Raw genomic sequence first — 24,221 nt, forward strand, 5'->3', positions numbered from 1 at the left:
AATCAAATTATCAGACAGTAACGGGGGATACGTGTGCAACGATAATTTTTCAGTCATTGACTTGATGCCGGTATGAATGTCAAAAAATTTCACTCATTTTCACAACTCAACTAGTCGCTTTAGAGACCACTTTAAAGTACTTATGCGTATAACAAGCCAATAGTTATACTGTTAAAAAAGTTGTTTATTTTTCAATTTCGTAGAATTTATAAAAATTACATTGATAAAGACAACTATACATACTAATCCGACCTATTTTGCCTGGGTATATGATAGGTATTCTAGCTACATCTGATTTGCCACATATACACAAGTCGATATGTATGATTTACATAATTTCGTGTTTGCTAATTGACTCCAATGTATGTTAATTTACTGTTTGTTGTTAACAGCACAATTGGGAATCGATACAACGAGTTTATGATATGTACGTGGTCATCGATTGGCTTATCAGGACTTTAAAGTGGTGCATTGTTCTTAACTATTCTAGGAGAGAACATTGCTTGCTTTTATAATCTAGTTTTTATTAGAAAAATGCAGCTAAAAGAAGTCAGCAGAAGAACTTTGTTAGAAAAAGAAAATCTTGTTCTAATTTTTATACTTTTTGCTATTGTCTGTATGATTATTCACGGGGAAACTCTAATACAGATTCCAAGGTTTGTATTTTGTTAAATATGATTGAAATGAGAAAACTTAAATGATCTATTAATAAAATAATATCAAAATTATGAATATGTATTAAATTCAATGTAGTTAACGCATTGAATACTTTTAAGGAAGAATGTGAAGAAAGAAAAAATGTTGCTATATCATCTACTAAATTTTTATTACCTCATTCATAAAAACTATATCTTAGATTGCCGAACTCACTTTCTTTTTCACGGTAGAGTATGGTAGAGGTATGAATCCGTTACAGGCCACCTTCTGTTTTCAGGTATTACACCATTGAAATTACTGACAACAACGGAATAACAAAATGGATTTTCGTTAAAGAAGAAAATCGTTTTGATAGTTTTGCTAAAGGCGAAGACAACAAGTTTTGGGAACCTCCTTGCGTAGCTGAAGATCAAAGTGATGTAGTTACTGCACCAATTGAAATTATGGAGGCATACGATGAAGATGTCCCTGGATCGTATGATTACCCCCCTCCATTGAAAGATATTTTTAATGACTCAACTAATTATGAGGAAAATGACACTGAGTTATTCAATATTAAAGACATTTTAATCCCCCGCGACACTACGAAAAGAGAGCCGAATGTACTCAATGACCAAGGTACTGTTTCAAAAGACGATGATGCATAATATTCTAGTAAAGAATTTGATGAATAGGCCAACGAATACTTTTCGATATATTAAAACGATAATCTTTCAAATTTACAGCATCGAATTTTATCTAACTAAACTAAATCCTGTGATTGTAATAATTTGCCTATGAATTATATAGAAAGTTTGGGATTTTATATCATAAGTGTACCTGATTGAATGTTTATATATGGTGATTAAAATATTTTTATATCTAAATTGCAAAATTTGGTGAGTGGCAAACCCAATGCCAATGAAGAAGTCAACATCCATTATTTTCCTCAATATTAGTATTTCAATTATTATCTCATATGCTCAAAATTTCTAATTGTCGTAGACACCCCACTGTAACTAAATTTATTAAACGATTTTTTGGTGCTTGCAAAGCCATGACATCTGTAACAATCAGATCTCATTCTTACTATAGATTGTAGTGAATTCAGTTTTGTAACCATTTTGTTAAAACTTGGTAATTTTGGTATGGTAGTCCCTTGGTGCATCGAAGTAAATGGTACTCAATAAAACTTTGATTTAGAATATATACATATGAATCGTTATAAATACTGATGGTATTTTTGTAAATGATGAGAAACACTCGCCTCAAAAACATACCTCTTGCACTAATTGATGGCAGCGATATATAATAAAAGGCAAAAATGTGTTATTCACGTTTGCGCACGTTTTTTCACGAACAAAATGCATGGATGTCATTGTTTAGTTATCTGTAATTCAGTGGTTTTATGAGCAAATCAACTTCTGATAAATCCATAGTTTTGTAGTTGATATGTATTGTGTAGTCGGTGACACATTTGAAAGTAGCTGAGCACGCATTAGTAATGGTATATTAATATTTCATTTCCACTATGCTTTCCATTCATGCTTTTGAAATACTAAGAAATGTTTTCAACGATGCAAGAAATGAATAAAATCGAATTATGAAATACTGTATTAATGTTGATTATTTACAGCACCGGCAATATACAACATTCTAGATATAACTTCAAATATTTTAAATCAAGGCACCCTCTCAATTACTTCACGAACCACATGTCTCTCCAAATTGCATCGCTTTGTCTACATAGGAAAGGACCAAGATCTTCTATTTGTTAGCAACACAAGATGCAACATGTTAAAAATGTTTTTTGCAAAGACCAAAACGAAATATTTGACCCACAATTCTCCCTGTTGGTCCAGTGTAGTTTAGTGCCACAAGTATTTACAGTGCGGTAGTAGGCACGGCGGCATAAATTTTGCATATGTCATTCCTGACCCCTCCCTGACTACGTCATCCAAAAATTACGTTACTTATATCATTGTCGTATTGACGTCATTTTTGGATGCCGTAGTCAGGTAGGAGTCGGAAATAACATATGCAAAAATTGTTACGCCACGATCACCAGAAGTACACAACACTAGACACTCGGTTGCGTACCGTGACCGTACTCATATCAAAAAATCTGTCGCGTGGTACAAGATCTGTTGACATGCCGTAGCGGAACCTAACAGCAAATATCGCGAACGCAAAAGGTGCGCAATATTTAAGATTGACGACGTCATCAAGGCTCATCACACACAAAAAAACAAATCCCAGAGATTCCATAGAAATTATAAAAAATGAATCAAAGTATCTTCTAGCGACAACAACGATTTTCGCCACTGAAAATTTGAAAGCCATTGGTTCATTAAAGAGAAATGAGATTTTTATCATAACATCAAGAGAAAAAATAATTCTAATAGCAAAATATTACAAAAACGATCGATAGGTCCATTTCGTGTTCAACAACTGATATACAACGTTGACCAGCAGAGCGGGTACATTATTTTCCGATTTTGAGCTCTGTTTCAGATTTGAAATATTTTCAACAGCACGGAAACACCATACACACCATTTGTTTCCAAGAAAATATCACGATTTGATCGAAATGCTTGAAAATAGCGTCATTACTGTTACGTTTTCTTTATTGTCAATTTCTATAGAAGTAGAGTTTTTTTTTACTTTTTCGTTACGAACGTGTGTAGAGCAATATCAGTAGAAGGCTGCCTCGTACTGATATTACATGATGAACAATTGATAGATTATCATAGGGTTAGTTATTAGATCTCTTTTGAGAAATCTCAAGTTACATTTTACAAATTACTGAACATTTACAAAAAGACGCTCATCACTTCCGACGAGAGAAACAAAACGGCGTTGTTGAATTGTCTCTGTTATTCGTTATTCAGGATAATCTGTCATTGTTTGAAGCATCTGATCAAATTCCATTGACGACATCGAAGGATATCGCTTGGTTTCTGTCGTGCGCAATGTCTCGTATTTAATTCGTTACAACATGAAACAAGAGACCAATTCTCTAATATATGGACACAAAAGCCAAAACGAATTAGTACGGGTATGAAATCTTTAACAGTACTAGACTAGTACCTACTCCAAACTTCCCGACTTCGATTAGCCACCAGAACGGAGCGATAGCGAATGCCACAGGGTGCGCAATTTTGATGACGTCATCACACATGAATTCATAGAGACAAATGAATTCCATTGAACCCACAGAAATGTTTAAAATGAATAGCCTTCTAGCTACAAACTACCACTGAAAATTTCAAAATAAGTGGTACGGTTGTTTGAGAGAAAGTGATTTTTCCACAACAATCACAAGAAGAATACCAACAACAACATAATAACAAAACGATCCACAGGTCCATTTTGTGTCCAACTGGATGAGTGGGATGCAAGTCCGTATAGATCCAAAATCAAATTCAACTATCGGATTGGGTCATGTCTGTTAGTATATATTTGGAAAATTTAATTTTTTTTATTTTATCACCGTAAGTTGCTATTGTTATTTTTATATTATATTTTTAATGCTTATAATATGGTTCTCCCGTTAGCGGTGGTTATGGCACTGTAGGCATATAAATTAAATACAACAACGACTATGGCTATCACGAAATGGATTTCTAGATAAGGCATTGTTCAACAAATTTCTATCAAACGTCTTGTATTCATTATATTTTTGAATGACTGAATGAAAAACATGCGATGAGTGTCTTTGACGCTAATGTTTGTGAGAAGGTTAAAAGATGGTCTGAGCTCAACAAATTGACACCCAAGGCGCGCAATGGCAACAACAACAGTGGTCAGATAGTACTGATACAGTAAGGCACCGAACTTGATGAAATGATCAGCGGACAAGCAATATAAAGGCGGTCGAGCAATGGGGGAATAAAAGTGTTCCGTTTTAAATGAAAAATGCTGCAATTTTTTTGTCGAAATATCGGGTCTTTTAAATAAATAATGAATCTGGTTGGTAGATCAGTCACGGATAAAAGCGACTTTCCCCAGTGATAACAATCACTAGTTCTACTTCGCATTCAATAAAGAGACAAACATAATAACAAAAAAAAATTAATTCTAACAAGATGAACAACAGCAACATAATAAAAAACAGTTCATATGTACACTTCGTTTTCAACATGTTTGAATTACGTTTGTATACTAGATAGCATTGAATAGAAGCAATCAGCAATACTGATATAGTTGCTTATAACGAATGTTCCATTCATTTTGATACAGTTATATACGAAAAATAAAATAAAATCAAGGTTTGTTTTTTACGTATGGAATATATTTTTGTTATTACTTTTGGACATTTCTATAATCTACGGACCTATGCGCTGACTACCGCACGTAGAGTGTCTTTGTCCTACACTAATAATAAAACATTGATAGTAAACAAAGGCATTTGTTGAAATAGCTGACAAAACATCACGTAAAACCGAACGTGATCCATTCTCCACGTGAAGTATTTGGCTTGAAGAAGGCTCCAGTAGCGTCGGGTTACAACGAACAGATCCGTAAACTCTGATAATCTTTGGACGAAGTGTTTTTCGTTTCATCTTCTACTTATGGTCACCGATTGTCAACCAGTGTTTTGATGACCCTTTAGTTAATATGACGTCATTATTGTGAATGTATATAATGTGGTGTAGGCTCAATGTGTTTATCAAGATCTTGTTTATATAAGCGGGCGCCAGGGAGAAATTGTTGTTGCGATTAGAAATTTGGAAGCGACCGCATAAGCAAACTTCGGAAATTTCCACAGAATTTATATTGTAAATTGAACTTTCGGAATATGGTCAGTGAAACATTAACTTCGTGGAGAATGCCAGCTGAATGAATTTATAAGGACACCTTCCCACTTTAGGGCAGTTTAATGCTCAAAAATTGACATATGATGATATAGATCAAATTCGAATTTAATCACATTCTAGAAGACTATGAAAGACTTAATATTATGTCAAAACGTCTGGTTATTTGGTTTTTAGATTATAACATTCTCAGTTGGTAACGATGAAGAGTTGAAAGGTCAATAATATTTGCAATTTCGCTTCAACGATAATCGATCGTCTTCGTAACCATAGTTACAATGCATGTGGTCACATTTCACTGATTTCATGGATTTTTAGATTTTAAGAATTTCATAATTTTGTTCGCTGTCATATCGTGAGATAGTGTAATTATACAGTGCCATAATTGAGTGATTTTCAAATTATCGGTGTCTTGGTTGACAGGATGAGAATGGACAATAACGCAATATTGTGACAATTTTATCGATTAGCGGCAATTCATGTATCAGATAAAGTTACCAGATCGTTGAAAATGAAATTTTACTGATGATATAATTGCAGAAAATTTTCACGTAGTATATTCTAACATTTGTTTACTCTACGTGATAGAACATGTTATCTACAAAGGAAAGAAGCACCAGAAGGTATTGTATGCTGAATTTATTGAAACATTTTTGTTATCATTTTCTTTATTTTGTTATTTCTGTATTTGCCTTAGTATTGCTGTGTGTTGGATACTGGGATAAGCGTTTATTACAAAAAATAACTCCTAGACTAAACCAAAATTTCCCAAGTCAAATGATGGGCTGTAAATATCTAACTGATCTGGCATCATTATCCTTTAAATTTGTAAATTGAAATTCTAAAATAATAAATTAGAATTGATGTGCCATTTTCACTTTCATTTTGAGAATATAGATAAGCAAAATGTGACTCATTTAACTCATTTTGAATGCTAAATTGATCACATGTAAAAGTCTGGTATATTTTAATACTATTTCTCATCCCAACTTTTCCTCTAAATAAATTTTATCAAGCATGCATTGTAGAAACAATGCAAACTTAACAGAAAATTGCCAGAGCTTTCCGGAAATGCATTATGATTCATATTAAAAACCATACACTTTTATTTTCTTCTAAAATATTTTGTTTATCTCAGTATTCTAATGATAAAAATATTAAATTTTAAACCCTAAATAAAATCAAAACAATTTATTTTGTCATATATTATGATAAGCCGTCATATTTATTGTACAAATCCATTCAAATCCGACATTGTTTGTCATATGGGTTACATTATCCCCAACCTTCTATTGTTCTCCATTACAATACAATTGACAGATTATGATGTTTTTAATATATTAATAAAGAATAATATTTTGATACAATAGTGTCATGCTTTCATGACATAAATTTACAAAAAATGAATTCAATAATTCAAGATAGCATAGATACTCATTGTTGTTTTTTGATTGCTTTTCCACGACTTATTGTCTTTGGAGCATCGAACGAATTTTAATATTTTCTGTCCAAAAACAAGAATCTACCATAGTTATGAATTGAAATAATAATAATTTTTGAACATAATTGCCTATTTGATACATTCTGGATACATTGTTTGATTGATGGTATGAAAACACAGTGTACATTTCTTTTCATGACATGGACACCAGTGTTCACTATTAGCGCACTTTTTTGCGAAAATTGCGAAGCACTTTCGCAACTTTTTTTAGGGACTGCGAAATAGCACTTTTTTCCGATTTTGAAGAGAAATAGCACTTTTTTCCGATTTTGAATGGAATAAAAATTCAAAGTTAACAAATATTTTCGACTATTAAGTTGACAAATAAGTAACATACTAGTACTTTTGTAACTCAATTCTGCATATCATAACGATATTTACCAGAATTCTAACCTATGAGATGCAGACATAGGAGATAAAGCTTTTGCATTAACGGCAAAATTCTTGTTTATAATATGATTATTATACAAGCACACCGATTCCGCTTCTCCCGCAAAAACGCTCCGCGTCTTTGAAACCAGATGTTGGAATACTACCAGTGCCTTTCTTTTAACGAAAGTGGTCATGTGACTATCAATGATATCCTTGAATTCAAAATGACTATAAAAGTGTTAGTAAAGTGTTATAGTCACTTTGGATGTATTGTGACCAAAGTGCACGATTTTCAAATCAGACGAAACTTTTAGCAGCATGTCACAGATTTGCAAAATCACCAAATTCACAAAATACCATTAAGTGCCATTTTATTGTAATCACAATGTTGAAAGCACGTGGCATTTTGCGATATTTAAACAACTATTTCTCATTGATATGCGAGTACGGGTGAAACATTAAAAAATCGGCAACAAAGCCTTTTTACTGGTTAATTCCGTTGTAATTGCTAAATGTTCTTGTCACCCATCGTTTTGGCGGCGATATCCAGGTTTTGTTAATCTATATTCCCGCCCTCTCTTTTTTACAAATATGAATTCTTGCGGGTCGGCGGACATCGAAGTTTTATATTTCGGGTTTACCCGTTTGTTCACATCGGCAACAGCTGTTGAAGACATTGGGGACTCAAATTAACATTTGCGTTGGCTTTAATATTACCTATCAAGATTTGTAAATTTACGGTCCCAATTTTATGCGAATGGTAATATTATTGTCGATACCGTGATGCTGATATTCATTAAGACGATAATTAACTTACTCATGTTTTTCTATGGTGATAAACTTGGCAAATCTGAAATTGTGCCAATCCTGAATGTTGATTTAAAATAGTGATTGAATAATTCGGCAATAAAGGCATTTCTGCGTGGTCATAGGACGAGATAACGTTAATGAACAGCACTTCTTTTACAGGATATTTTACGTATGCGACTTAATGCTGAAAAGATTGGACTCGAGTGCTTTTTTTTTCGAGTGCTCGAGTGCCTAATAGAGGTCAGGCGCTAATTGTAACTAATTCCCTCAAGTTTCAACATGTTTTCAACAAAACAATACCCCGGCGATAATTATAGCTAAAATGTTACCGAGCAATTCACAATTTTATTTATGGAATTTGAAAATTCACCAGTTTCTTGATGATTTTGATAATGTCACGCCCTAATTATTAGTGCAAAAAATACTCCCCTTCTTCCGCGGCGGTTTGACGGGTTCTTTGTTCCAATCTTCAGAAATTTCTGACACGGGGGGATATAGAATACTAAATTCGGAGGGTTGAATCCCTGTCGACTTACTGGTGATTTTCCGTTTTGGAATGCGTGGAACATTCTCTATTTTAAATTAAATGACGTTTCGCGGGCTAGAGTTCTCCCCGAAAATGATGTGTACCAGACGTTAGTTAGACGATAGATAAAACATTAGATTAATATATTTCATGACGCCCCGTTTTCGAAAATACAAAATTTTACTCTTCATGACACCCGGTATCGGAAAATACAGTTGTATTGCGAAAAATTTGTTTTGTTACATTTAAAATAAAACATTTTTGCGATTAATTTAGATCATATTTTATTTTTCAGGACATCCGTATTCGAAAATACAAGGTTATATCACAAAATGTGTTTTGTTACATTTAAAATAAAACATTTTTGCGATTAATTTAGATCAAATTTTACCCTTCAAGGCAATCCGTTTCCGAAAATACAAAGTTTTATCACAAAAAAATGCGTTGTTACATTTATTTTGCATTACCAACAAAATACATATTTTCCCTAATTAAAGTCGTCGATGAATCTGTTCCTGTCGGTCAAGCTTGACACACGTTTGGACGAGTGTGGGGCGGTTTTTGGTCGACGATAAATTAAAAAGTTGCCACACGTTATTTGTATAACGATAATAACTGAAAAATTAGATTTTATAATAGAAGTGAATTTGTCTCAAGATGGTATTTTACGATTCTTGCCCACAGAAAATAAACACGCTGACAGGCTTGGTTATAATTGATATTCGTTTAATTTATTTTACACTATTAATAAACGCGCCACACCAAGTGCGGCCATATAAATTGCAGTCGCATCGGTATGGACTGTATGTTTTTGGCGCTCTCACATTAATTATAATTTTCAACAAAACAATACCCCGACGGTCATTGAAGCTGAATTCGTTACCGAGTAATTCACAATTTTATTTACGGAATTTGCAATTTCAAAATCTCACTTGACGATTTTGATGATGTCATGCCCTAATTATTACTGCTTAAATGCCTCAAAATACAACAAATGTAATCATTTTCGACGATAACAGGCGCAACAAAACGAAATTCGCGATTGTTGCGACTCTCTCTTGTTTACAATTTTAACATCCCGCCGGCCATGTATGGTCGAATAAAATGTTCATGGTCGAATAAAATATTCGAAACATGACTTGGCCAAGGATGGAAGGGATCACTAAAGAGCTAATAGAGAGTACATACGCGAGGGTATGATATTAATATCGAGAATATTTGTGAGCATATCACAGGACGGAAATATTTTGCACCCGGCTGTTTGTTGGCAGAACAACGATACGCTAAAGTTAATTGCTCGAATACAGGGAAGTATTTATTTATCATCTCACTTGCGAACATCGAGGTTTGGGCGGAATTGTACGATCATGTTGTCTTTCTTAAATAATAACTTTTACAATAAATGTTCATTTTACTTTTGCGTCTTTATTATATGTCGGGCTTTCATTAATTTTAAATTCGAAATTGTCCGAAATACTCCAACAGGTGTATAAGTACAATAATAATAGTACTTAACCAGGGAAGTTTAATACACACGATGTGTTAAGGGCGTCGTAACTCCCGTTTTTTAATTTGATTGTTTTACATTCTGCTTAAAAAACAAACGTCGTTTTGCAGTCATCTAACGTAACTCTCGCGACCAAATCTTTTTTGTTTTGTATGGCATCGTCTTGGCGACGAATTTATTGCCGACTGAGTTTTAATTGTGTTTTAGGATAAGTTATTTTCTGTTTGTTGGTTTCTAAACTTTACAAACGTGGGTAGCAATTACTATTAATGTGAGATTAGTGCATATGAACGATTGAATATCGCGACTGGATGTCCGATATCTGAGAATGCGTATATCATCGTTCATGTGGTCGAATAAAAATTATTTATCAAATGGATTGGTATTTCGAGACACTCTCAAAATTATTTGGGATCCACTATCATATCATTCGTTTATTTTTTATATTCATGTTTTTTTCAAGAATCACCCTCGTTATATTTCGTGTACCTTCGCAAAAGAAAACTCTTTGGTGTCATCGTTCCTATTAGTGTAATTGAAATATATGGAAACCTCGCAGGTGGCGTTGTGATGCGAATATTTGATACTAGGTCAGCAGCATTACAAAGAGTGCTATTTATGAATGCTGAAAGTACATGACATTATTAAACATTTTGCCAATATATGATGTTTTCTGTCTGATTTAAACTAACTCGCACGCAAACCAAGGCATGTCGACATTTAAAAATTACTTGTCTTTGGGTAAGCTCTGAAATAGTATAATATAAATGTAAATGAGAAATTAGGTCACGCTAGCTCAGGAAACGGGAGGATTTTCAAAGTGATCTTGTGTAATATTTCGGAGAAAAAAGTTTAAAAGGAAAGTAGGTCAACCTATCTCCTAAAACAGGGGAGTATCCTGTGTAATATTTTGTTGGAGGGAACGTAGGTTAACCTATCTTTTAAAACAGCGGGTGGCGACTTTCAAAGTGGTTCAAAATCACAAATTAATATTTATCACATTAGGTTTAGGGATAAATCGAAAAGTTGAATTTCCAGCGCACCTAACTCTAATTAGTTGATTTGCTATTTATATTTGGGGGGGGGGGGGGGGAATTATTTTGCACGGGATTTGTACAAATGATCCACCCTGTAACTAATATGGTTTCCAGCCTACGTGTATTAATCGTTGTCTGTTAGATGGAAGGAGTAACAAATGTGAAAGCCTTTGCTGTTCACGCGAGTAAGCAACTGACACCGTGATACATTGCATGAAAGTTTTGTTCGCGGCAAGTGTTAGCAGATGATGTCTTTTCGTTGCCGATGAATTCGCTTGTTTTAATTAAACATGAATTCGCTTAAAGGGAACTAGGTTAACGGAAAGGCTTCTCTTTAATTCATAATATTAACCGGAGGAGCACTTTTTCGAGTATCTATGCCGTGTTAAGTGGGTTATATGAGAGGCTAGAGCACCTAACTTGTTAAAATCGGCAAAAGCACTTTCGCACTTTTTTTTTCGACTGCGAAGCACTTTCGCACTCATAATTCGCTTAGAGTTAACACTGATGGACACTAATCTGATTACTGCATCTGGCAACATTTTATACTAGATAGTAATATTTTGTTTGTTATTACAAATTTTTTTATATATTATACAGGACAGTACATGATATGGCAAGAGTGCCAGCTGCTTCTGATACTATCCTTGGATATACAGATCGTTCTTTGCATGGTTAGTATTGAAGGTTGTCATTTTTAACATTTTCAAATTACTCTTAGGTGTTGGATTATTAAAAAAATTATTATTATATTGTTTATCTTAGAATAACTTATATTGTTAGGTAAGAAACGAACCTAGTTTATTCTATCCTAAGATAACACATAATTAAAGAAATCACTTTTATAAGAAAATTAGCAGTTGGGGAATCACATAATAGCACAAAATTTTATTAAAATTTACATTTTATGCAGCTAAATTTTGTGGTTTCTGTAAAATTTTGTAACAAATTGCCTATTTTAATTTAAAGATTCAGAATTTAAGCACAGTTCATATTTTGTTCAAGCATATTTCAACATATTAAAATAGAAACGTTGCAAGCGAGCTATGATAGATGAAATAGAACTAATGAGTACTATATTATGCCACTTTTTAGCTTTTTTTTTTATCTTCAGATGCAAAAATAGTATATCGATCTCAAGGGCGTGGAGGAGGAGCTTCATCTTCCATGCTTTTTCAATATGAAAATAAGAATGAAGACGAGAATAGATGGAAAGATTCCAGATCAACATTACATCGTCATAGTGATGGAACCCTTCTCAATTCTACCTTTGGCAAACTCCCAATATGGATGACTAAACCTGGACTTGAGGTTTGTTTGTGAAGATTTGTTCGTGATTCTGAATTTTGAAAATTAGGTGTTTCTTTTAGGGTATGCCACTTCCAAATTTGCGATATTTGATAATTTAATGGATTCTATATATTTTTATTATGTAGGAACTCGTATGATTACTACCATGGTTTGTCTTCTTGGATTATCCTATTATTGACTAACTATATTTGAATTTTGCAAATTGTGAATAATTGAAATTGATATTTTACTTGATGGTGTTATGATTATGCTATATAATTACTTAGAAAATTTTTTATCACATTTTTATGAAAATTTGCTCAAAGCAAGGTTATGAGCACTCACACAGGAGCTAATGACTCACTCAAGGCAAGTTAAAAATAGGTACCAATAAGCTTTCTATGACAAAAAGAGAATCAAAAATTTATTTTTCTCACTCAAATTCATCCAAAACAAGATTATTAAATGTACCCACTCAAACGTTTCTATTTAAAGTTGAGTAATTTCAAACAAATCCCTATTCACAGAATTACAGACGATATCGCAGTATACCAAATTTTCTGGCCGGTGAACCATATGGTTATTCGAATAATGTATATGAAGCTGCGGCAATGATTTTCGAGCGACTTGCAATAAAAAAAGATGGCGGACAAAGTTTGATACAATATGGGAAAACAAAAGATGAAGACAGGGAACCATTGAAGTTTGGAACACCTAAAATAAAAAGACAAGCATTTGAGCTTGCTTATCAGGCATTGAAATGTAAGTTAGATGTGCTTTGAGTTGGGTTGCGTGAGACTAACTTCTTATCCTTATGCCCCAATGCAAGTGGATTCGTATGCGTATACTGCAAGGATGCTGTAGCGTGAATAAACATGACTATTCTATCCAATTCAATATTCCTGCTGCACACTTACACGAATGTATTTCTGCAACCATGGTTGTAAACTGCTTGTCTGAGGAAATCTGGCTTTGGTCGATGAAACGTTAAAGAAATACATTTGTGTTAGTGTAATGTGCTTTGTTACAAATTCTTTTTATGTACTTCGTTTATAAGATATGTACTGTTGTTTACTTCACTATCTTGATATTATTATTTAGTGGTGAGCATATTGGGTAAGATTGACTGCATTTCCTTGATCAGAGCACAGGGGTAAAAAAATATGACAAAAATTTGCATGAATGGAAAAAGTGGATTAATCAATATAAATTCTCCAAATTTAGTAAATTCAATTTTGCCTAATGTTCTGACTGTTTGGTTTCTGAATACCTTTTTCAATCGTTGCTCATATTGCTAAAAGTCTGTCCGTATTAGAAAGCAATTAGACATTTCTCTATGTTAGAATCATTTTTAAGTAAAGTGTGTCATATACCGTTATGTTTAAATGAATTTCATTTTTAACTACTGTATTTTCTCACAGATAAGTATTGTATTTTTCTTTTAAGGTTTCTCTCTAACTACTGGTAAGCATATTTCATAAACTATATATGTGTATGGTGTCAATATTGTTAAAGTATAATATTTTATTCCAGACCAGGAACTTCTTGAAGAAATATTAATCAACAGTTCATTTTTGTTTGCTCATCCAATGGTGAGAAATTCTCTCTTTCTTTGTATGATTTATATATGTGTTTACAAAATTAACTTTAATGAAAGTGATTGATTGGGTTGCTGTAGGACTACTTATCCTTCTGTACTTTTCTGCTGCTGTATTTGTATCCTTATACTGCAAGCATACTGTAGAAAGAGTGAAAACAACTATCCCGATTGATTTAAATTTTGCCACACACTAACACAAATATATTTTTGTAACGTTTCACTTGACAAATTGAATTTCTCACACAAATCGACCTAATTCGACCAAAACTAGAATGATTATTATTAATCAAAATATTCCAGTTTTTCTGAAATTTCTGTTTTCATGTCAATTGAAATGATAATTTCAATATTTGGATTATTTCTCATTTCGACATTATTTAATATTTCTCACTTTGTTAGTTATCGGAAGTTGGCTTTCATCTGAAATAATCCACAATACATACTTGAAAAACCACTTCTATTGAATAGCCCTTGACATCTACTCCAAACAACCAGTGTTGAATGAAGTATCATAAGTTTACATGCTTAACAACGATTCATGTTACAGGCGGTAAAATTTGTGTTTTCACGCAATAACATCTTCAAACCTAAATTAGTTCTGTTGTTTCACTTTCATGGACTATTTTGTCATTGTTCCATTTTACATGTTGGAATGATTGAAACTTGGGATGATATGTTTAAACACAACATTTGAGAAAATTTTCTCAAAGCAAAGTCATGAACCTTCAACATAGAATTAAGTGGATTATCGCTGTGCGAAGTGGGCCAGGTGGCCGAGTAGTTTATAAATATGTCATATAAAAATGTTGCGAGTTACTGTTGAGAAGCCATTTCAGAATTATGATTTTTATACTTTTTTTGTTTACGGTAAGTTTCAATAAAATTTCGAATATTGCTTAAATGTACAAATTAAGGTTAAGTGAATATTAAAATTACAAATTGTGTCAAATTTTTCTCACGAAAATTGTCTGAATTTCTCATTTACGACTCTACTTTGCAGACGAATTAAATTTTGTAGTTATTTATTGATCAAAATCTTTATTTTTTCAGGCCGATGATCAGATGGCATTAGTGGTTGTGATGTTGTACGATTATCAGAACAGAAAATGGGCTCCAAGATGTCGAGTCATTGGTGAAGAAATTGATCAAGAGATTGCAGTTGTTGAAAATGCTCTTTATGATCACAAGATTAGACTTGCTGCAGCTCTTGCAAAATGCAGGGTTTGTGTTTAATTTGTATTATCAAAATTATCCCAGTAATATTACGATATACACTCTTGTCTCATTTCTTTCGATTTGAAAAAACTTCCAATAAAGTTGTTATACTCTTTATTCATCCTTTGACATGACATGCTAAGTCAATTCCAACAGCTACAACTCGAACCATGCTCTCCAATCATGTTTTTCATGATAAGAGCGTGCACGCATATACATGAAGCAGCACTTGGTACGCTATGACAGCGATAACAGTCTTTGATTGGTTGTCATACACATGATCGGCGTGTTAAGATTCGTAGAGTCGGCTTATATGGGAATTTTTATAAATTCACCATTTTAGGATCGTTCTTAGTGGGGTCGGCTTATATACGGGGATATACCGTATTTATGAGTAGATTTTAATATGGTCGTCTTGCGTGAATAGGGTTAGTGCATTGTGTTCTGCAGTTGATGCTTCATTATCATGCTAACCATCACACCTCTGTTAATCCTATGCGGGGTCGCAGGTTTTAATATTGTCCAAGGGATAATTATGCGTGAGAGGATTAATCGATTTATCACTGCTGTATAGAGGTTGATGGACTTGCTGGCCAGTTGCAGATTCCTCCATCACCAAGTTTGTGTATCTGAAATAAATAACTGGTTAACTATTCCCATGGCAACAGAAACTTGTTAATAAACAAGAGGCTGGGGCGTGTCTTATCAGCAATCTATCTCCGAGAATAAATATGAAATTTTATACACTATTTACAAATTTCAGTGTTATTTTCTTTGCATTTTCAGGTAAAAAATCAGTCATTGTCTATTGACTATGTTTTACCTGAAACAGTGAGACAACAAGAAAAATGTGCTTCAACTCTTCCACAGAGTACTTGGGTCAACACATTAAAAACTAGGTAAGAACTTGATCAGATATAAATAAAACAATTGCAGAACGATTGTTTTTTCTTTATGAACAATAAATTCAATGCTGTATTGGGTATAGCTGCAAAAGTACTTCTGTGTGAAAACCTTTTTAATGTACAGTTAAATCAGATTTGATTATGCGTTCTCGAATGGGATGCCTATTAAACTAACATGTATAGTTGGAATAAGGCTTGAAAGTTTGAGTATGCCAAAAGCATTGTTTTGCATTAGACGGTGAAAGTCATCTCCTCGTTTAATGCCTAATCGAAAATAAAATCTCCAAATTATAAATTGCTTTACAAAAATATTGTAATTTTATTGTATTCATATATATCCTGGAGAGTGAAAAGTCAATAAGACGACTTAATCATCTGACGAACCATGATCCCGATAGTTCAGTTACTGGTCCATGTTGGTATAGAAATAGTTAACCAGTTACTTGTTCAGATGCATGGAGTGAATCCAGTTTAAAGTGTTCAGGCATTCAGAATCCTAAAATCATTGTATTAAAGAGGTTTAGAAACTGTGATGGGATTTAAATTCTGTAAAGACTTTTGTAAATTTTTTATTTTAATTATCATTGGCATATATCGTGCAAATTGTATTAAAGTTACTAATCCCAACCATTTCATTGGAATCATGTCTTGAAAATTCAATGTTGCTAGCTATTTCAAAACACTTTATTTCATATCGGTATAAAATTAAAAATAAGAAAAACTGCCTACTATCATTGTTGACATAAATTATTGACCCTTTGATATTATAATACTGGACTTTATACCTTTTCATAATAGATGGGATAATAATGCTCATTGATAAATGCCTTTGATTCATGGTATTTATTCTTCAACTGTGTAAATACTAAAGCCTTCTCATAAAGTGTGATGAAGCAATTGAGATTTATTAGCTTTTGGAATTTGTTTAGACTCCACACATTATAAATGGACAGCGTCATTTGACCCTCTAACTTTTGCTCTCCATGGGTTATATCTGATTTATAGTATTATCGGCATATGTGTGTTGGAAGCTCATAAATAGATATTTTTTCTTGGTTTACTGGCAATAAAATGGAGGTTTCTTTATCTTCAAATTAGAACTTGGTATTTATCGAACAATAAAATTTACAATTCAAGGTTTAAACGATTATTTCATAACTAATGTTCATTCTGGTAAATATGTTGACGGTGGTCATAAAACATGTATAAGTTCATAATTAAATAAGTTTGTAGAGTTAGGATAGGATAGAATTTACTTACATATTTGTTTCGAGGGAGAGGAAATATTATAATATAGTTTTGATGCACAGTAAAATCTAACTTCAACTCAACTTTCTTAATAGTGTTGATGATGTTGCAAAGAAACTTGTTGAACTTGGTTATTGCGAAGTTTGTGGTAAACAAGAAAATCTGCTGCCTCTTCGTGGAAAATATTTTCACCGAGACTCACATTGTGAAGATGTTGTTCTGTTTCCATGGGACCAGAAAGAAGCTTTGAAAAGTCTGGAAATTGTGTCAGATGGATTGTTAATATTACAGGTATGTTCATACATTTGGTAATGATACAGTCGGATTCGGGGTTTTGAAATTGTATGATAAAAAAACAAAATTCTGGTTGAGACTGGAATGAACCAGATTGTTCACATCTTTTTCATTGTGAATCTAATAATGTACATATGTGTCAATTTAGCAAAGTTTGCTTTGCTGTACAACATAACATTTTAAATTTGGTCACTAAAGAACTATATCATAGAGTGCAATCTCTGTGAGATTTTTTTTATGTTGTTACGTGTAATAGGACTCACCATACTCAACAGTCACTGAATATTAAAAACTCTTTTATTAAATAACTTCTAAGAAATGCAACTTTTGTATTCAGGATAAAACCAGCAGTCTTGCAGTTCAAGCAATCTCATCTTTACTGACAGAAGATGATGAATATGACATATTACATACAGAAGTTGCTTCGGGATTAACTACAGCTCATCTTGCTATTATTCTCCACAAGTGAGTTGAAAGTATTGTCAATGTTTTATAACATTCAATGTGTAGGTAGTTAACTAAGCCAAATTTTGTTTTATTCAATGTTTAGAATAATATATGGAATACTGGTAATAGGAAAGGATTTACCTTTTTTTTTCTTCCAAGGGAGAGGAAAGTCGATAAGATGGCTTAATTATACGGTGAACAACAGCCTCTTGTCCCGTTACCAGTTCATGTCCGGTATGAGATTAGTTAGCCAGGTATTTGTTTTCAGATGCATGGAATTGATGGTGGAGGAAGCCGTAACCGGCCAGCGGTTACGTGAACTACCCTATGGCGGCGAGCAGTTCAGCAATTGTCTCGCACATAATAAACCCCTGTGGGGTTCGAACTTGTGAACCACGCAGGGTAATCAGAGGTGGTGTGCGTATTTCTAATGCTCAGCACGATGCGAGCCGAATTATGAGATAGTGGGCACAACCTTGATTTGAACAAATTCTTGTTGAAATAATAAAAAAATTTAAAACTACTTCATATCTCATCACTAATTTTTATTTTTTATTCTTCACATTCCAGCATGACGAAAAATCAAGTCGAGACAAGGGGTAAGATGTACAGTCACCCACTTCTCGCTCATCGAGTTATTGATCACCCAGAAGAAGACAATGAAGCCCCAGAACAGCATCGACCCACTGTTTATGCTTGTGGGGTACGAGACTCGGCACACAGAACACAATTGGAAGATATGTTCAGCAGTCTGGGAATATCAAGTATGAGTATAAATTTTTCCAAAAAAAATTTGATCCTCGTTTCCATGTTACTTACTGTGTGTTCATCAGGTAATTGTTGAATTCATGTGAGTTTTCCACAATATGCTTTAAACCTGTTGAAAATACTATGCAGTTGGCATATTGCTATTTGAGGAATAATCTTGCTATTGTACTTCTTTTTATGCTGTGCAGCTTTCTTAATTTCAAATTTTGTGTGGGATCATTATATGAGGGAATATTGCACACAAGTGATTCACACATGTTCTTCACATGAGCTGGTGATTTTTAGCAGTAAACCTCTTGTTATCGGTTTTGCCACGAATCCCACTATATGTTTACCCCAACTATTTGGCTAATAAACTTTACGACGATCCTAATTGCTATTTGCTAACCCATAAATACATCATTAAATCTTGTTTATCCATCAAAATTATAGCAGGTAAATAAGTCAGTGGCAAAAGAAGCTTCCACACAATAAAGCTCATAGCAACTAGCCATTAGCCACCCAACCATCCAGGTTCTAGTTATCTTAAACTCTCTTTGAGTCAGCTGTCAGTTGCTTACTGTTACTTAAGCCATCTTATCAGTTTTTTATGTGAAAATTGTATCAAATCCATATGTTTAGGGGCATCGATGGGAATCTCAATAATGATAAAACTGTTAGACTGTTAAAAATAAATGGCAAATAGACTGCAAATGATATGTTTGCTGTGATGAGAAATAAAGTGGAATATAAGTTCTGTCATTTATTCTCAGATGTGAAGTTATTGTCAGAAAAATTTGAAGACATACATTCTGATGGTGATCCACGTTTCGAGCGACTAAAACTGATTCTTTGTACACCACAATGTACTCGTACCGCAGTCTCAAATCCAATCGAATTTATGTTGATGGAAGGAGACAAAGAAACATACAATATATTGCGAGATTTATCTCATGGTAGACATAACAATCATGCCACAGAAGCAGGCAAAAGACATCTTACTACAATGAAGCATGCGTTAAAATGTAAGTACAATAAAAGTGATAGTCAAATCTTAGTCTATTATTTTCGCATATCTTATGAACTTTTAATTATATATGCACTCCTGCGTTCACTCTGAACAAGTCTGTGGAAAAGCAGAAAAGTATATTCGAATAGGTGTAGATGTCCAGAAGTTAGGTTGAAATGACTTATTCAATTACTACACCATTAGGTTGTTATCATGACTCTGTCACAATAGGCGTTGGGTAGTGAGTTCTGGAAGGTAAAACCTAGAATAAGATTTGGAATGAGACCAAAAAATGTCTTTTATGTATATGTAATGTCCTGTTGAATATCATGCATTTATAGTCTTTTCACCATTACTACTCAAAATATAAATGATATATTACATTATTTGCAGTTCGCACCCTTCAAGCTTGCGTCTATGTGGCAAGAAGTGTACATGAAGAAGAAAATGAGCATGTTGTTAATGCTGCTATCAAGTGGCAACGTCAACATGCATCTGGCAGCATGCCATTCCGTATTTGTCCCCCAACTGTACCACTGATGAATTATGATATGAGAAATCAGAACATGCAATCTCTTTCAAGTAAATTTTTATACCTCAGACAATCGCCAACAATGAATGGTTGTTTCTTGGCCGTCATATCACGAGAGGTTTGTGAATTTTGTACAATTAGTATTATTGTAATTATCATAAGATAGCCAGCATCTTTTTCTCATAGCTTTGCATTACTGGTCAACTGTATATCAATGAATTATTTAAAATAAGGTTGCAGGAACACTGATACAATTTCAGTTTAATCAATTGATAAGCAGGTATAGACTGCTAATACAATGTAGGACTTGGTGTTTGCCAAGTGAACAATGAGACCATTACGTTTCAAGTGTTTGTACCAATAACATTGATTTAATCTTACGTTTTTAAATATGTACATTTTGCCATTTCAAAGTGCAATAGACTGTAAAATGTTGTATTGCTTCACTCGCTTATATATTTTTCAAATATAGATGGGCACTGATGAATTAACTGTTAAGGATATTATCAGAAGAGCAGCACTCAAAGGACTTGTCAAACCACTACCTAATCTTGATATCAAGTCAACAGTCACTAAATCAATACTGGAGCCACAGCATGTTGACTCAGAGTGAGTTTGTTTACTATATTTAATGGCTGAAAATTTGCTGATAAAGATTTTCCGCAATAATGGGATGGGCTTTTGTGTTTATTTCTAATAAAAGTAAATAAATATAAGATGATTCAGTCTTATAACTGCGTGGCGGTGTGGGGCATCGTGCTAAGCGTTAGGAATACGCTCGCAACCGCACCTGTGATTACCCTGCGTGAGTTCGCAGGTTCAAATCCCATGCGGGGTTAATTGTGTGCAAGAGGATTGCTGGACTCCTCGCCGCCGTAGGCTGGTCGCTTACAGATGCCTCCACCATCCACACATCAGAAAACAAATAACTAACTAATCCCATACCCGACATGGATTAGTAACCAGACGAGAGGCCGTGATTCGCCATATGATTAAGCCTTCTATCGGCTTTACATACAGGGTATTCAGAGGTGCGATGACGAGCGTATTCCTAATGCTCAGCACGATGCAGCACATCGTCGAGCCACCCAGCCTGTCTGTTATTTTCTATCTCCAATTTATCAAACTAATTCCTTATTTATTTTATCAACTGAACAGTGATGAAAAGAAGAAGCCGAAGAAAAAGACCAGCAATACTAGCCAGACAACACATACTAGTTCGGGTAGGAAATCAAGCAAACCTGCGTCTCCTTCCAAGTCATCAAAAGCTCTTCACAAGATGTCTGAGACAAAAACAGTTGATGCAAGTGACGTAAACAGACTACTTGGACTCTATAATACCAAACATAGCAACACAAAAAGTAAGTTTTTATCTTACTTATCCTAGTTATTTGTATGAGTTGAATGTTAGAATATAATAGCATTATATACAGAATGAATAGATCTTTTAGTGTAATATTCTGTCTTAACTGTGGATTAATAGATTGACAAAACTAGAAGCATGAAGTTATATTGGCCATTTTCACATATAAAATGTTGTTTGACAACACTATGAAGATGAAAACATTGGATCATTTTATTAGTGTTACTAGACTTGCAACAATGAAAATTCCTTAAAATTCTTCAAACAATTCAATACTTAATCAATTCGGTAGTCGAAAATTTTTTTTTATTAAAAAATGCTGTGGTACTCAAACACGCTGCCGAGTGAGATGACGTCACCCGAACCTGTGACCATTCAACAAGAGATCGATCCTCATATTTGTGGGCATGGGCATTAGGGCCAATAACTACCATCGTATCTTATGGATAAAAAAGTTACTCAAACAGATCAGTAGTCAAACACCACTGCTAAACGAATTAAGTTTGACTTTCGAGGTATCACTGTAATACATAATTTTTGTACATGAATGTGGTAAGATTAAATAAATATAATAGTAGTATGAAATCATCACACTAAGCCTGAAGTTTATTAAATCATGATGTACTTTGGTAGCCAATTTCATTTGCATGTAGCATGTTCTATTGTCTTTATTTTCTTCAAGTTCCTGAAGAGAAGTCTGAGGAAGTTGCGCATGTTAACCTTAACTTAGATTTTGATAAACCAAACACAATGAGATTCCAGCAATCAACATTACCTGATCATACGAAAAAACCATCCAGGGTGAGGAATTTTGCTTGCATTTATAACCTTTTTAGCTTTGTAACACAGTATAAAATTGTAGTAATGATCATGTCATTTAGTCAGTAATAATTAGAATTGGTTGTAATATATGAGAGACTCTCATTATCTTATATGAGAATTCAAGCAATGCCACTTGCTCTCACTTAAAAGTATACAAATTTCATCTCAGAGTATAGTTGAACAATTTTTGATATTCAAAATCGTCTGAGAAGCTATTCAGAATTAGGCTGGATCAGTCTCAGGTCATTTGGATCATATTCTAGCTAGCGAGAACATAAAGTTTATGCAAATCGTCATAGATTTCTGAAACTTTGGGTTACAAGTACAACCAGTGTTTCCTCTAAGGTGTGCGCGTGTGCGCGCACACACAGCTTTCAGAGGCTGCGCACAGACGTATTTCGATGTAATGTAACAATGTGCTCGGTTGGCAGGTTGAGAAAGTTTGTTGTTGGCCCACTTATTACCCGGTTAGAACGCCAAAATTTCTTCATTGGTTTTTGCACAAATATTAGTTATTTCCACTAAAGTGCACACACACCAAAATTTCTGCGCACACATACTACAAAAAATTAGAGGGAACATTGGTTACAACCATACACAAACCAGTTATACAGAATTTTATCGGTTCTGGTTTTGGCGTTACCCTGTGTGTTTTTTATCATGCTCCATATAGATTTTGGGATTTCGGGAGTGTTTACGACTTTCAAGATGGAATTCGTATACTTATAAGTGAGACCAAGCCAAATTTTTGGCTGTTTATTGTTTCTGTTAGTTGACCTAAGCTACAAAGATATGTTTATACTAAAACCGCCCAAGACTTTAACAATTTATAACTCAATGAAAATTCGTTGCAAACTTGTGGTGTTGTGTATCTAAATTGCCAAGTTTTATTTCCTTGCAGGAGAAGGTTCATAGACATTGATGACCCTGGAAAGAAGGCAGTATTGTTTTATTGTTTAAATTTAATATGTTTTAATATTGTGATTTGTAAATATGAAATTTGTTTTATTATAATTTCCATAATTTTTTTTTATCTGTTTAACAATATAAGTATACCTGTCTAAATTTTCTAATATGTATGTACATTTTACAATGCGAATATCTTGCATCTAAAATTGACAGACTCAAATATACTCAATGCAAAATTTTACCCTGCATAGCACATCACATTTCTTCATTTAAGGTTTCACCACTAGTAGTGATTTTTTATTGATAGCAGTAGGTTTCATATCCAACTATACTTCATTTTGTGATGATCTTCCTCATTTATTTCATCATAAGTGTTAATTTCTACTCCACTGTTTAGTTTTACTTTTAAATTATTACTACACCACACAACTTAGTTATTACATATCCATGACAAGTGTTAGAGGAATAAGCTTTTTCTCACATTTCCAAAGCAATGTATTTCAAAATTACAACATGTTATTATAAGACTTTTTATTTAACACAATATTCTTTACAGTACATCTTCATTGTGACTACACAATTTGCTTCATACCTCCCTTGTTTAATTTCATGTGTTACTCTCCAACATGATGTA

At 33.6% G+C, this 24,221-nt stretch overlaps 2 protein-coding genes across 3 annotated transcripts; both read left to right on the top strand.

The window, feature by feature from the left end:
* Positions 1–394: 394 nt before the first annotated feature.
* Positions 395–2,245, top strand: LOC120341142 (uncharacterized). The gene is made up of 2 exons (XM_039409586.2): positions 395–656; positions 935–2,245. Exons 1-2 carry the CDS (start codon positions 535–537, stop codon positions 1,302–1,304), a joined length of 492 nt encoding a protein of 163 aa, XP_039265520.1. The 5' UTR covers positions 395–534; the 3' UTR covers positions 1,305–2,245.
* A 3,534-nt stretch (positions 2,246–5,779) lies between these two features.
* On the top strand, positions 5,780–24,216 carry LOC120341134 (putative methyltransferase NSUN7). 2 transcript variants are annotated; one of them, XM_039409577.2, is made up of 16 exons: positions 5,781–6,076; positions 11,807–11,880; positions 12,321–12,517; positions 13,024–13,258; positions 14,030–14,088; positions 15,147–15,317; positions 16,098–16,210; positions 17,560–17,755; positions 18,096–18,223; positions 18,776–18,969; positions 19,726–19,977; positions 20,355–20,611; positions 20,966–21,102; positions 21,652–21,854; positions 22,539–22,657; positions 23,580–24,214. In XM_039409577.2, the coding sequence occupies exons 1-16, from the start codon at positions 6,045–6,047 to the stop codon at positions 23,598–23,600; spliced, it is 2,388 nt and encodes a 795-aa protein (XP_039265511.2). In that variant the 5' UTR covers positions 5,781–6,044; the 3' UTR covers positions 23,601–24,214. The 2 variants fall into 2 exon arrangements, with proteins under 2 accessions (XP_077975976.1, XP_039265511.2); XM_078119850.1 differs by lacking the exon at positions 22,539–22,657 and having other exon boundaries at positions 5,780–6,076; positions 23,580–24,216.
* Positions 24,217–24,221: the final 5 nt, after the last annotated feature.

Source organism: Styela clava, chromosome 14 (assembly GCF_964204865.1).
Source record: "Styela clava chromosome 14, kaStyClav1.hap1.2, whole genome shotgun sequence".
Classification (NCBI taxonomy): domain Eukaryota; kingdom Metazoa; phylum Chordata; class Ascidiacea; order Stolidobranchia; family Styelidae; genus Styela; species Styela clava.